A 13,103-nucleotide genomic window follows, 5' to 3' on the forward strand; every position below is an offset into this window, starting at 1 on the left:
GGAGAATGAAAAAAGGCAATGATAAATAAAAAGACTGAAAGACTGCAAGTTCTTTTTTAACCTACATATTTTTACCAACTGAGGGCAGTTTTTTTAAAGTGAGGAATCCGCTTTAAAGAAACCATTTCATGACCAAAAAAAAAAAAAAAAGTAAAGAAACACAGCATAGTAGCTATACAACATCACTCTCTAGGGTGCCCATTCAAAGTTGTAAGCAGCAGAGAGTGGGCATATTGAAGATTATAGCTCTTCAGAGCATGAAGAATGGCTGCAACAACTATGCCATTGGTCCCAACGGGTTCTCTTTAAGATTGCAAGTCTAGAACAAAACAGTGAAAAAAGCACACCTACACTAAGGCTCCATTCACACCTGAGCGTATCGATTTACTTGAGTTTTTCAGGCATTTTTTAAAGCTTTTTTAAAACAATTTAGACGTGTGTTACAAGCGTTTTACAGCATTTTTGTTTAGCCAATAGAAAGCACTAGGAGGAGGAGAGGGAAAGGAAGTTAGGGGTGGAGAGCTGCTATTTGAGATTTTTCTAAGCGTTTTTTTTCTGCTCAAGTCAAGCGTTTCTATTAAAGTTTATGGGGCTGAAAACATTTGTTCTCTGCCAAAAAGAAGCTCATGTACTTTTTTTGAGCTTCAGGCATTTTGCTTCAGGCGACAAGAGCGCTGAGATGTGAACAGGGGCCATTGAAATTAATGGAATTTAGCTTGTTGGGCGTTTGAGCTTGAGAGCTGAGCGTTATACAAGCTGAAAACCGATCAGGTGTGAACAGGGCCTAATAAATGATGTAGCATTACTACGAAGCACTTCCTGCCTCTACAAAAAACACCAATATTTTATAATGTGTTTCAGAAGAAAATAGGACTGCTAAACTTGCTGGGTGTGTTTACAAAAGATTATCTCCACAACAATAGCTTGTATAGCAATACAGCCATGTGGTGTGTATCTCCTGAGTATTGCTGAGACTGATATACAAGTGATAACACATTAGCTACCAGCCCAAGATAAGAGACACTGGGAAAGTCATGTCCCTTGCTGCCTGGGGCATCAAAGCATGTTCTGTGTTGTACTCCAAGCTAACTAAACACTATACACAAGTCTGCTTACACTGTAAACTGTACAACAACAAGATCATTCAAAGAGCTTAGAAGCCTTCTGCGTGACAAGTACGTTAGCTGCTGCGTAACTTTTGTGACATCACAACATTTATTGCATGAAACCACTAAGGCCAAACATACTAAATTAGAATGTGTGAGAAAATATAGGAAAAAACTTAACTGCAGAATATCATTGTTGTCACTGGCAACATATCAATTTCCAGGAACACTACCAGTGAGCTGAGCAGGGGCAACTAAGTAATTCATGAGCCGAGCTACTGTAATGCCAGTTGGCTGAACAAAAAAAAAAAAAAAAAAGGAAGAAGGAGCTCACTGTACTATGCAATGCAAGTACAGCGATCTCCCTGCTAAGCTATTGTGTTCTGACAGCCCCGCCGCCATTCAGAACACACTGGTGTGCGCTCACAGCCCTTGGCTGCAAGCGCTGATCAGCTGTTGGTTTTCCAGCATGCTTGTTCGACAGAAGCCAGACGATAGGCCAGCTTCTGTCCAACAGGCTGCTGTACACTGGCCGATACTGACCAATATTCGTCGGCCAGTGTGTACCAGCCTTAAGACAACTAAGTAATCTCAACCAATATTGACTGAAGGAGCACACCAAAGTCCACGTTTTACATGAACATAGACATTTGCCTGTACAGCATAAAAAAAGGGAAGGAAGGGCAAATTAAGCTACTCAGAAGTCACAGGTGGTGTGTACAGCACACAGACAGAAACCTGTCAAAACCAAGACAGGCCGAAATATACAGCAGCTGTACACACATGTGAGCAGTACTCTTGTACAGGGTCATATGCGCCAAACCCAGAAAGTTCACATTCAAGCATACATCTCTATACACATGCGGATCTGTACATGAGTACTGCTCAGATATGCCCATAGCTGCTACATATTTCTGTCACTGATGTTGACATTCTGCTGGCAGCAGGTGTATGCACCACCTAGAAGTCCCAGGTATCAAAAAATGCATCCATGTGCATGAGCACGATTTCAAAGGCAGCTTGTACAACAAAAATCATTTTTAGACTGCCCACAAAGCAATAAATGTCTTGTAATGAATAGAACATGCAGATTTTTACTGTGCAGATAGAAGTAGTGCTTCTAAAAAACTGGGACAAGATTTCTATGGGAATTTTGTTACCATTATGGTGGCCAAACACCTAAAACAGTACTGACTAGGGATCGACCGATATCGGTTTTTTGTTACCAATATTTTGGCCATCTCATATCAGTATCGGCCAATATGGCCTGTTTTTTTGTACATTTAAAGTTTTGAAAAATAAAGACAAATTTTACTGGTACAGGGCCTGTGGGTGTGGCTGGGACTTGTAGTTTAACCACTTGCCGACCGCTCACTCGAGCTCTACTGCGGCAAAGTGGTTAGTTATCGTCCAGTGACGTAGACCTACGTCGCTGGACTCCTCCCCTTGTGGGTGGCGCTCACACGCCGCCGGAGGCTCGCTCCCACTGTATTCATTCACAGCGGGAGTCAGGCCAGGGGAGGAGCGGTGGCGATCGCCGCTGCTCTTCCCCGATCGTCGGGGAATCGAGTTTGGAGATCCGCCCGCTTGTGTAAACAGAGCGGGCGGATCTCCTAAGTGACAGACAGTGACAGATTGCAGGGTTCAGCATAGCTGAACATGCGATCTGTCCCTGTGTCACTCAGTCACCTCCCGCCACACGTTAGTAAGCACCAGGCATACATTAACCCCTCCCTCTCCAATAAAATTAACCCCTTCCCTGCAGTGTCATTTTTACAGTAACAGTGCATATATATATATATATATATATAGCACTGATTACTGTAATGTCACTGGTACCCCCCAAAAGTGTCAAAAATGTCAGTCAAGGGTCCGATCTGTCCGCCGCAATGTCGCAGTCCCGCAAAAAAAAAAAAAAAAAAAAAAAAAAAAAGACAGAAATCTTTCCCTTAGTTAGTAAACGCAATTACGCTTATTGTGATTTTTTTTACCAAACATAGGTAGCAGAAAACAAATTGGCCTAAAATTAAAAAAAAATTATATTTTTACATTTTGGGGGCGGGGGAAGTTTCATATATAAAAAAAAAAAAAAAAATGTGAAAAATAGTTATTTTTTCAAAATTTACGCTTTTTTTGTTTATAGCGCAAAAAGTAAAAATCGCACAGGTGATCAAATACCACCAAAAGAAAGCTCTATTTGTGGGGGGGAAAAAAAAAGGATGTAAATTTAGTTTGGGTACGGCGTCGCACGACCGCGCAATTGTCCGTTAAATTCTCACAGTGCCGAATTGCAAAAAGTGGCCTGGACATAAGACAGCAAAATCCTCCGGTGGTAAAGTGGTTAAGGGCTCATTCACATGGCCACCAAAAACACAGCGCTTTAATCAGTACCTAAATTAAGTTCTACTAGTTTCTTCAGGGTCATGCACTGTCTATGAAGATCAGTTAACCTGCACTGCAATCAGATTCATAAAATCAAAATAGAAAAATCTGCATCCTAGGTCAGCAGAATTCACATCTTTTCATATAAGCATGTATAAATACATGTATTATGTGCGCTTATGCATGCAAATTGAATGCAATGGAAGTAGAATTTTATGCATCTATTCGCTTTACAAAGGTTTGTGCATCTAAAACAGGTGTAAATACAAGCAATTTACAGAACATGTCAGGAGATATATACACATACACACACATTTGCTGTCTCCTCAAAATAACTCACACAGCCATTAATGTCTAAACCGCTGGCAACAAAAGTGGAGTACACCCCTAAGTGACAATGTCCAAATTGGGCCCAAAGTGTCAATATTTTGTGTGGCCACCATTATTTTCCAGCACTGCCTTAACCCTCTTGGGCATGGAGTCCACCAGAGCTTCACAGGTTGCCACTTGAGTCCTCTTCCACTCCTCCATGATGACATCATGGAGCTGGTGAATGTTAGAGACCTTGCGCTCCTCCACCTTCAGTTTGAGGATGCCCCACAGATGCTCAATAGGGATTAGGTCTGGAGACATGCTTGGCCCGTCCATCACCTTTACCCTCAGCTTCTTTAGCAATGCAGGGGTTGTCTTGGAGATGTGTTTGGGGTTGTTATGTTGGAATACTGCCCCTGTGGGAGGGAGGGGGGGGGGATCATGCTCTGCTTCAGTGTTCACAGTACATGTTGGCATTCATGGTTCCCTCAATGAACTGTAGCTCCCCAGTGCCGGCAGCACTCATGCAGCCCCAGACCATGACACTCTCACCACCATGCTTGACTGTAGGCAAGACACACTTGTCTTTGTACTCCTCACCTGGTTGCCGCCACACACGCTTGACACCATCTGAACCAAATAGGTTTATCTTGGTCTCATTGGTCTCATCAGACCACAGTTCCAGTAATCCATGTCCTTAGTCTGCTTGTCTTCAGCAAACTGTTTGCAGGCTTTCTTGTGCATTATCTTTAGAAGAGGCTTCCTTCTGGGACCACAGCCATGCAGAGCAATTTGATGCAGTGTGTGGCGTATGGTCTGAGCACTGACAGGCGGACACCCCCCCCCCCCCTTCAACCTCTGCAGCAATGCTGGCAGCACTCATACCTCTATTTCCCAAAGACAGCCTCTGGATATGATGCTGAGCATGTGCACTCAACTTCTTTGGTTGAGCATGGCGAGGCCTGTTCTGAGTGGAACCTGTCCTGGTTAACCGCTGTATGGTCTTGGCCACCGTACTGCAGCTCAGTTTTAGGGTCTTCGTAATCTTCTTATAGCCTAGGCCATCTTTATGTAGAGCAACAATTCTTTTTTTTCAGACCCTCAGAGTTCTTTGCCATGAGGTGCCATGTTGAACTCCCAGTGACCAGTATGAGAGAGTGAGAGCGAAAACACCAAATTTAACACACCTGAGACCTTGTAAAACTAACAAGTCACATGACACCGGGAGGGAAAATGGCTAATTGGGTCCAATTTGGACATTGTCACTTAGGGGTGTACTGACTTTTGTTGCCAGCGGGTTAGACATTAATGGCTGTGTGTTGAGTTATTTTGAGGGGACAGTAAATTTACACTGTTATACAAGCTGTACACTCACTACTTTACATTGTAGCAAAGTGTCATTTCGTTAGTGTTGTCACATGAAAAGATATAATAAAATATTTACAAAAATGTGAGGGGCAAACTCACTTTCGTGAGATACTGTGTGTGTATATATATTATATATATATATATATATATATATATATATATATATATATATATATATATATATATATATATATACATATACACACACACACACACACACCTTCTTTCTGCACAGCCTGATCCTGCGAAAATGTCAGTAGTGTCACAACAGCTGTGTGCATGTACCCTAAAACTTGCTGTGTGCAGTGCCAATACTTTTAGCTCTATAAATACGGTGTGCTTCTATTGCATGGTTGAGACGTGGTTCATTACCTGCTGTGTTTTGCTATCTGAATGTTGGTATTTGTGGTTCTATACTGGCTATTATTGCAACTTCCAGACTTGTAGTTCTAACATATAGAGTGCGGTGTTGAGCCCCTTTCTACCCTTGTCATCAAGTAGATTCTATGCAGGTTTCCAATTACCAGGTGGCAATCAAATCCTTGTATCACAAAGCAAAAGGATCTTTTCTAGTGTGGGTGTACCTAGTCAGTCATACTCATGAGACATCCCTGAATAACTGTGTAAGCTGCCAACAGCCATTGGACCCAAACTGGTGACCACTGTGGCTTACTGGTCACCACTTCTGCGGTGCAGTATTGGAGTCCTCTGACCAAATCCTAACCACAACACTACCTACATGGAGTTTGCATGTTCTCCCTATGCTTCCATGGGTTGCCTCTGACTACTCCGGTTTCTTCCCACACTCCACAGACATGCTGGTAGGTTAGCTGGCTCCTATCCCAATTGACCCTAGTATGTATCTATGCGAGAGGATAGGTAGCTTAGATTGGAAGCTCCTTCAGGGCAATGACTGATATGAATGTACAGTATTTAACTTGTTACACCCCAACCAAAGTGTTCTGAGAGAACTTCAATTAATGCGCTGCACACTGAAACACACACGAGCTATATTGCGATTAGTCCCAGTGTGCTCCTAGTTTGTCATACAACTAATTTAACTTTTTCTTGATTAAAAAATGAATCAACACATGGATCATGCAACCTACCACCATCCGTGGTATCAAGACATTATGGGGAGAAATTACTTAAGGCACAGTCACACCAAACGCAGTGGGATGCAGTTGGCTGCATTTTGGACTGCACTCCAACTGCATATACAATCAAAAAAAAAAAAAAAAATCAAGGTAATCCTGTGGGCATAGTTCACATTATTGCAGTGCAGTCAAAAAAAAAAAAAAGTAGAGAATACTGCATTTTCCGCACCACAAACGCACAAAAATGCATGCAAACACACTGCAACACATCACAGTGCACATAGAAGACCAGTGAAAGAAAGCGGTGACATCAAAGGGCAAATGCAGATAGAAAAACGTATGTCAACTGCATGTAGATGCACATAACACGCATCAAATGCATGCATACGTGCAAGGAAAAAACGTGCAGTAGATGTGCAGTTTCTAGTGTGAATGGACCCTAAGACCCGGTTCACATTTGTGCGAGTGCCGGGTTCGCATGTAATGTCGGAGCGCACTGCTCCGACATTACATGCGATCAGCTGTGCGGTGCGAGTTTAGCCATACAGTTTGTATGGCTAAATTCGCATCGCACCCGGTGCAAACACGCACAGGAGGCATTTTTGCAGCCGCATCAGGATCGGATCGCACAGCGGTTCACACTTGTGCGATCCCATCCTGTGCGAACTGCACGATCGCACTGCGATATGCGATCAAACTGGGGGTGTCGTTAAGATTACATTGACACCCCCAGCGTATCGCATATGGCAGTGTGAACTGCCGGGGGTGCGTGTGCGATGCGGGAACAGGCTGCGAATTCGCAGCCTTCCCGCATCGCATAAATGTGAACCGAGCCTAAAACTGGAGCAGGCAGAATCTAGAGAAACTGTGCCTGATGACCAATTAGCTTCCAGCTTTTATTTTCAAAGCTAACACTATAAGCGGATTGGTTGCCATGCACAGCTGCTCCAGATTCTGTCTGCTCTAGTTTTAATAAGTTCCTGATATTTGTTTTACTATTGGTGGCAGATTGCCTTGATCCAGGTCACCGATTTGTAGTGAAATAGCAGAATATTGCCATCTGTATGACTACCATTCGGGTAGATCTCTAAAAGTCAAGTTCAGGTGACAGCTATCGCATTTAAGAGAAAGATTAATAAAAAAAAAAAAAAAACACCATCACACCCCCTTCACATCAGCCATTCTCAACCAGAATTGCTCTAGAATTTTCTTGGGTTTCCTCAAAGTGGTAATAAACCCAAAACCATAAATGTAATAGGCTTTTTTCACCAGGTGATCTGGCTAGTAATACCTCTTGTATTAGTGAAACACAACTGTGGGAGAATGAGAAAAGGAGGCACAGTAGACAGCAGCATTGTCAGTCTAATGGGCCATACACACTATAAGATTTTCTGAAGACTTTTTCCTTCAGACTTACCAAAACCATATAATATGAGGTCAAACCTAAACCCTTTCAATTTGTATGCAACCTGGCAGGCCCTTGCACTACATAGAAAAGGTAAATCTGAAGGAAAAAGTCTTCAGAAAATCTTATAGTGTGTACGGCCCTTTAAGGAAGGGTAATGTTATATGTACGAGCAGATTTAAATACACTAACAAATTGAAGCTGAAGTCCAGTTCACACTTTATAATCAGTTACAGCAGTATTTCCTCTTAGGATAAAGGCTTTACATGAACAAAAGCTGAATATTGTAAGCACACCTGCCAGTGTTGAATCGTTTGTCCCATTCCTGCAACTGATACATCTGCAAGAGAACTTGTCCTGTTGAAAAACAGACTTACTGGCCAGATCACTAGATGAAATGAGAAAGACTAAAAAAGGAAAAAAACAAATGCAGCCATCAAATCTGAGAATTGGTAAGAAGCAATATAATAAAGGTTTGCTTTTGGGTTTAAAGGACCCATTCACACCACATGCAGCGCTGTGCTTTTTTTTTTTTTTTTTCAGCATCAAAAACACATGAAAAAAATAGGTTATATGGGTCCCAATGGCATAGTTCACACCACTGCAGTGCAAAAATAAAAAAAAAAAAAGTATATAATGCTTTTTGCCTGCAGAGAACTGGAATGCAGTAGAAAGCATTAAAAAAAAGCACTGAACCCCAGTACAGTAAAAAAAAAAAAAAAGTATCCAGAATGCATTCTGAAACGCATTAATTTGCGCATGCAGAAATGCATGCGGAATGGATCTGGAGAATGTTTTTGTGGTGTGAACAGGCACGAACACCGCTTTAAGGCTGCATTGTGAATGTGTGTAAAATTGCGTGATTTTATGTTTAGGAAACATGCAAATAAAATTTGACTGTTGCATTGTATAAATAAAAAATAACAAATAAATTGCACAAAGCTGCACACTCCAAAAAGTTGCACAAGCTACTTTGCTATGTTTGTCATGCAGAGGGCAGCAGCTCATTGAAATCAACGCGCTTCCTTACACGTGTACCGCAAAAACACAGCCCCGGTTCCTGAAAAATGCTGTGTGGCGAACTGACCTCACAGGTAAAATTGTTTGGGCGCTAATGCCACTTAGAGCTTGCAGCATGACACCACTGACCTGTAAGGTGCCATTCTGAGCACCACTGAAAGGAAGAGGCATGCTCCTTACTGGCCAACATTGTGAGGGGCATTTTCCCCACTGATTTCTATGCAATGGATTTTAGCAAGGGAGGGGGGGGGGGGGTTCTCTGGGACAAGGATGCTTTAGATTGTAAGCTCCCAGGCGCAGGACCCTCTTGTATTATATCTGGCTTTAGATTGTAAGCTCCCAGGGGCAGGACCCTCCTGTATTATATCTGACTTTAGATTGTAAGCTCCCAGGCGCAGGACCCTCTTGTATTATATCTGGCTTTAGATTGTAAGCTCCCAGGCGCAGGACCCTCCTGTATTATATCTGACTTTAGATTGTAAGCTCCCAGGGGCAGGACCCTCCTGTATTATATCTGACTTTAGATTGTAAGCTCCCAGGAGTAGGACCCTCCTGTATTATATCTGGCTTTAGATTGTAAGCTCCCAGGCGCAGGACCCTACTGTATTATATCTGACTTTAGATTGTAAGCTCCCAGGAGTAGGACCCTCCTGTATTATATCTGGCTTTAGATTGTAAGCTCCCAGGAGTAGGACCCTCCTGTATTATATCTGACTTTAGATTGTAAGCTCCCAGGCGCAGGACCCTCTTGTATTATATCTGGCTTTAGATTGTAAGCTCCCAGGGGCAGGACCCTCCTGTATTATATCTGACTTTAGATTGTAAGCTCCCAGGGGCAGGACCCTCCTGTATTATATCTGACTTTAGATTGTAAGCTCCCAGGAGTAGGACCCTCCTGTATTATATCTGGCTTTAGATTGTAAGCTCCCAGGCGCAGGACCCTACTGTATTATATCTGACTTTAGATTGTAAGCTCCCAGGAGTAGGACCCTCCTGTATTATATCTGGCTTTAGATTGTAAGCTCCCAGGAGTAGGACCCTCCTGTATTATATCTGACTTTAGATTGTAAGCTCCCAGGCGCAGGACCCTCTTGTATTATATCTGGCTTTAGATTGTAAGCTCCCAGGGGCAGGACCCTCCTGTATTATATCTGACTTTAGATTGTAAGCTCCCAGGGGCAGGACCCTCCTGTATTATATCTGACTTTAGATTGTAAGCTCCCAGGAGTAGGACCCTCCTGTATTATATCTGGCTTTAGATTGTAAGCTCCCAGGCGCAGGACCCTCCTGTATTATATCTGGCTTTAGATTGTAAGCTCCCAGGCGCAGGACCCTCTTGTATTATATCTGGCTTTAGATTGTAAGCTCCCAGGCACAGGACCCTCCTGTATTATATCTGACTTTAGACTGTAAGCTCCCAGGAGTAGGACCCTCCTGTATTATATCGGACTTTAGATTGTAAGCTCCCAGGAGTAGGACCCTCCTGTATTATATCTGGCTTTAGATTGTAAGCTCCCAGGCGCAGGACCCTCCTGTATTATATCTGGCTTTAGATTGTAAGCTCCCAGGCACAGGACCCTCCTGTATTGAATTGTAACTGTCCCTCCCCCCTTATTCGGTGTGTAGTAGTAGTTGCAGTGGGCAGACATGAAGTGAGGATGGTAGTGTATTGATTACCTGCTGCTCAGGCTGAGTGTGGTTCTCCTCATCAGGTGAATCCTCTATGAGAACTTTGCTCTTGTTCAGCTTCCACATGGTGCAGGACTCCCAGGCTGGCCTGTGTACTGGGAGGAATGATGAGGTGCAGGCAGCACACACAACACACAGTTACACTTTATACAGGGCACAGCAGTAACTCCATCCTGGAAACCAGAGACCTTCACCGCTCACTCCACTTCTCTTGGAAGTAATCATCATCGTCCTGGGGAGGAGGGGTGAGCTGGGAAAGGAGGAGGAGGGAGAAGAGGAGGAGGAGGAGAGATGAGAATATGATAACAGCAGGACATACAAGAACAATGCATGGAATGAGGGGGACCCCGGTGACGTCACAGCCGGGGGGGGGGGTCAGGGCTCAGCACTCACCTCATCTACATGCTGTGTCCGGGAAGATGGCGACCCTCACTGATGGGATCTGAGGAGAAACAAAAAGGAGGTCATGAAATGAGGACATGTAAACAGGAGGAGGGGGGCTAGGATGGCATTGGAAGGAGAGCTGAGGTGTCCTGTTTCCCTTCTATACTCACACTCTGCTCTACACCGAGAAACTTCTATGGACTGTCTACGCCGATCCCTGCTCTCCTATCCGCTACCGCGCCTCCTCATTGGTGCCCGCTGCTGGCTAGAGCTATATATAGAGCGGCCACCAAATCTACGTCTACCCAGAGCAGGGGAACAACGACACACATCAACACCTCAGCCTAAAGCGGCCTGTACACATGCATGGGAACTCTTCTAACACAATTATCTTCACAATGCTGAAATCCCACACCATACTATTCACATATTAGAAGCAAGCCCTCCACCCTCATAGCCAGGGACACCAAGGAGGCTGGGGTGGCAATACTAGATACTCAGCTTAGTAATGCTTAGCCAGGTAAACACAGGCCCCAGAGCCCTGCCTTCTGTCGCACACTCCTGACCCCAGCACTCTGTATGTCGCACACTCCTGACCCCACCACTCTGTGTCGCACACTCCTGACCCCAGCACTCTGTATGTCGCACACTCCTGACCCCAGCACTCTGTGTCATACCCTCCTGACCCCAGCACTCTGTATGTCGCACACTCCTGACCCCAGCACTCTGTGTGTCATACACTCCTGACCCCAGCACTGTGTGTCATACCCTCCTGACCCCAGCACTCTGTATGTCGCACACTCCTGACCCCAGCACTCTGTGTGTCATACACTCCTGACCCCAGCACTGTGTGTCATACACTCCTGAACCCAACACTCTGTATGTCATACACTCCTGACTCCAGCACACTGTGTGTCATACACTCCTGACCCCAACACTCTGTATGTCATACACTCCTGACCCCAGCACTGTGTGTGTCATACACTCCTGACCCCAGCACTCTGTGTGTCATACAGTCCTGACCCCAACACTCTGTGTGTCATACACTCCTGACCCCAGCACTCTGTGTGTCATACACTCCTGACCCCAGCACTCTGTATGTCGCACACTCCTGACCCCAGCACTCTGTATGTCGCACACTCCTGACCCCAGCACTCTGTGTGTCGCACACTCCTGACCCCAGCACTCTGTGTGTCATACACTCCTGACCCCAGCACTGTGTGTGTCATACACTCCTGACCCCAGCACTCTGTCTATCATACACTCCTGACCCCAGCACTGTGTGTGTCATACACTCCTGACCCCAGCACTCTGTGTCACACGCTCCTGACCCCAGCACTCTGTGTCACACGCTCCTGACCCCTGCCTTCTGTGTGTCACACACTCCTGGCCCCTGCACTCTGTGTGTCACACACTCCTGACCCCTACACTCTGTCACACACTCCTGCCTTCTGTATATTACCCACTCCTGATCCCTGCAAACTGTATATTACCCACTCCTGATCCCTGCACTATGTATATTACCTACTCCTGATCCCTGCAAACTGTATATTACCCACTCCTGATCCCTGCAAACTGTATATTACCCACTCCTGATCCCTGCAAACTGTATATTACCCACTCCTGATCCCTGCAAACTGTATATTACCCACTCCTGATCCCTGCACTATGTATATTACCCACTCCTGATCCCTGCAAACTGTATATTACCTACTCCTGATCCCTGCAAACTGTATATTACCCACTCCTGATCCCTGCAAACTGTATATTACCCACTCCTGATCCCTGCAAACTGTATATTACCCACTCCTGATCCCTGCAAACTGTATATTACCCACTCCTGATCCCTGCACTATGTATATTACCCACTCCTGATCCCTGCAAACTGTATATTACCTACTCCTGATCCCTGCAAACTGTATATTACCCACTCCTGATCCCTGCAAACTGTATATTACCCACTCCTGATGCCTGCAAACTGTATATTACCCACTCCTGATGCCTGCAAACTGTATATTACCCACTCCTGATCCCTGCAAACTGTATATTACCCACTCCTGATCCCTGCACTATGTATATTACCCACTCCTGATCCCTGCAAACTGTATATTACCCACTCCTGATCCCTGCAAACTGTATATTACCCACTCCTGATGCCTGCAAACTGTATATTACCCACTCCTGATCCCTGCAAACTGTATATTACCCACTCCTGATCCCTGCAAACTGTATATTACCCACTCCTGATCCCTGCACTATGTATATTACCCACTCCTGATCCCTGCAAACTGTATATTACCCACTCCTGATCCCTGCACTATGTATATTACCCACTCCTGA

General features: G+C 44.6%; 1 protein-coding gene across 1 annotated transcript in view; it reads right to left on the reverse strand.

The window, feature by feature from the left end:
• The window catches only part of TDRP (testis development related protein), a 169,180-nt gene extending 158,578 nt beyond the window's left edge, over positions 1-10,602 (reverse strand). The window contains exon 1 of the mRNA XM_082252158.1: positions 10,368-10,602. Coding sequence (XP_082108284.1) covers positions 10,368-10,445 — 78 coding nt within the window. The 5' untranslated portion in view covers positions 10,446-10,602. The remainder of the gene's footprint in view (positions 1-10,367) is intronic.
• Positions 10,603-13,103: the final 2,501 nt, after the last annotated feature.

This window comes from Pelophylax lessonae (assembly GCF_965119305.1).
Source record: "Pelophylax lessonae genome assembly, chromosome: 3".
Lineage (NCBI taxonomy): Eukaryota > Metazoa > Chordata > Amphibia > Anura > Ranidae > Pelophylax > Pelophylax lessonae.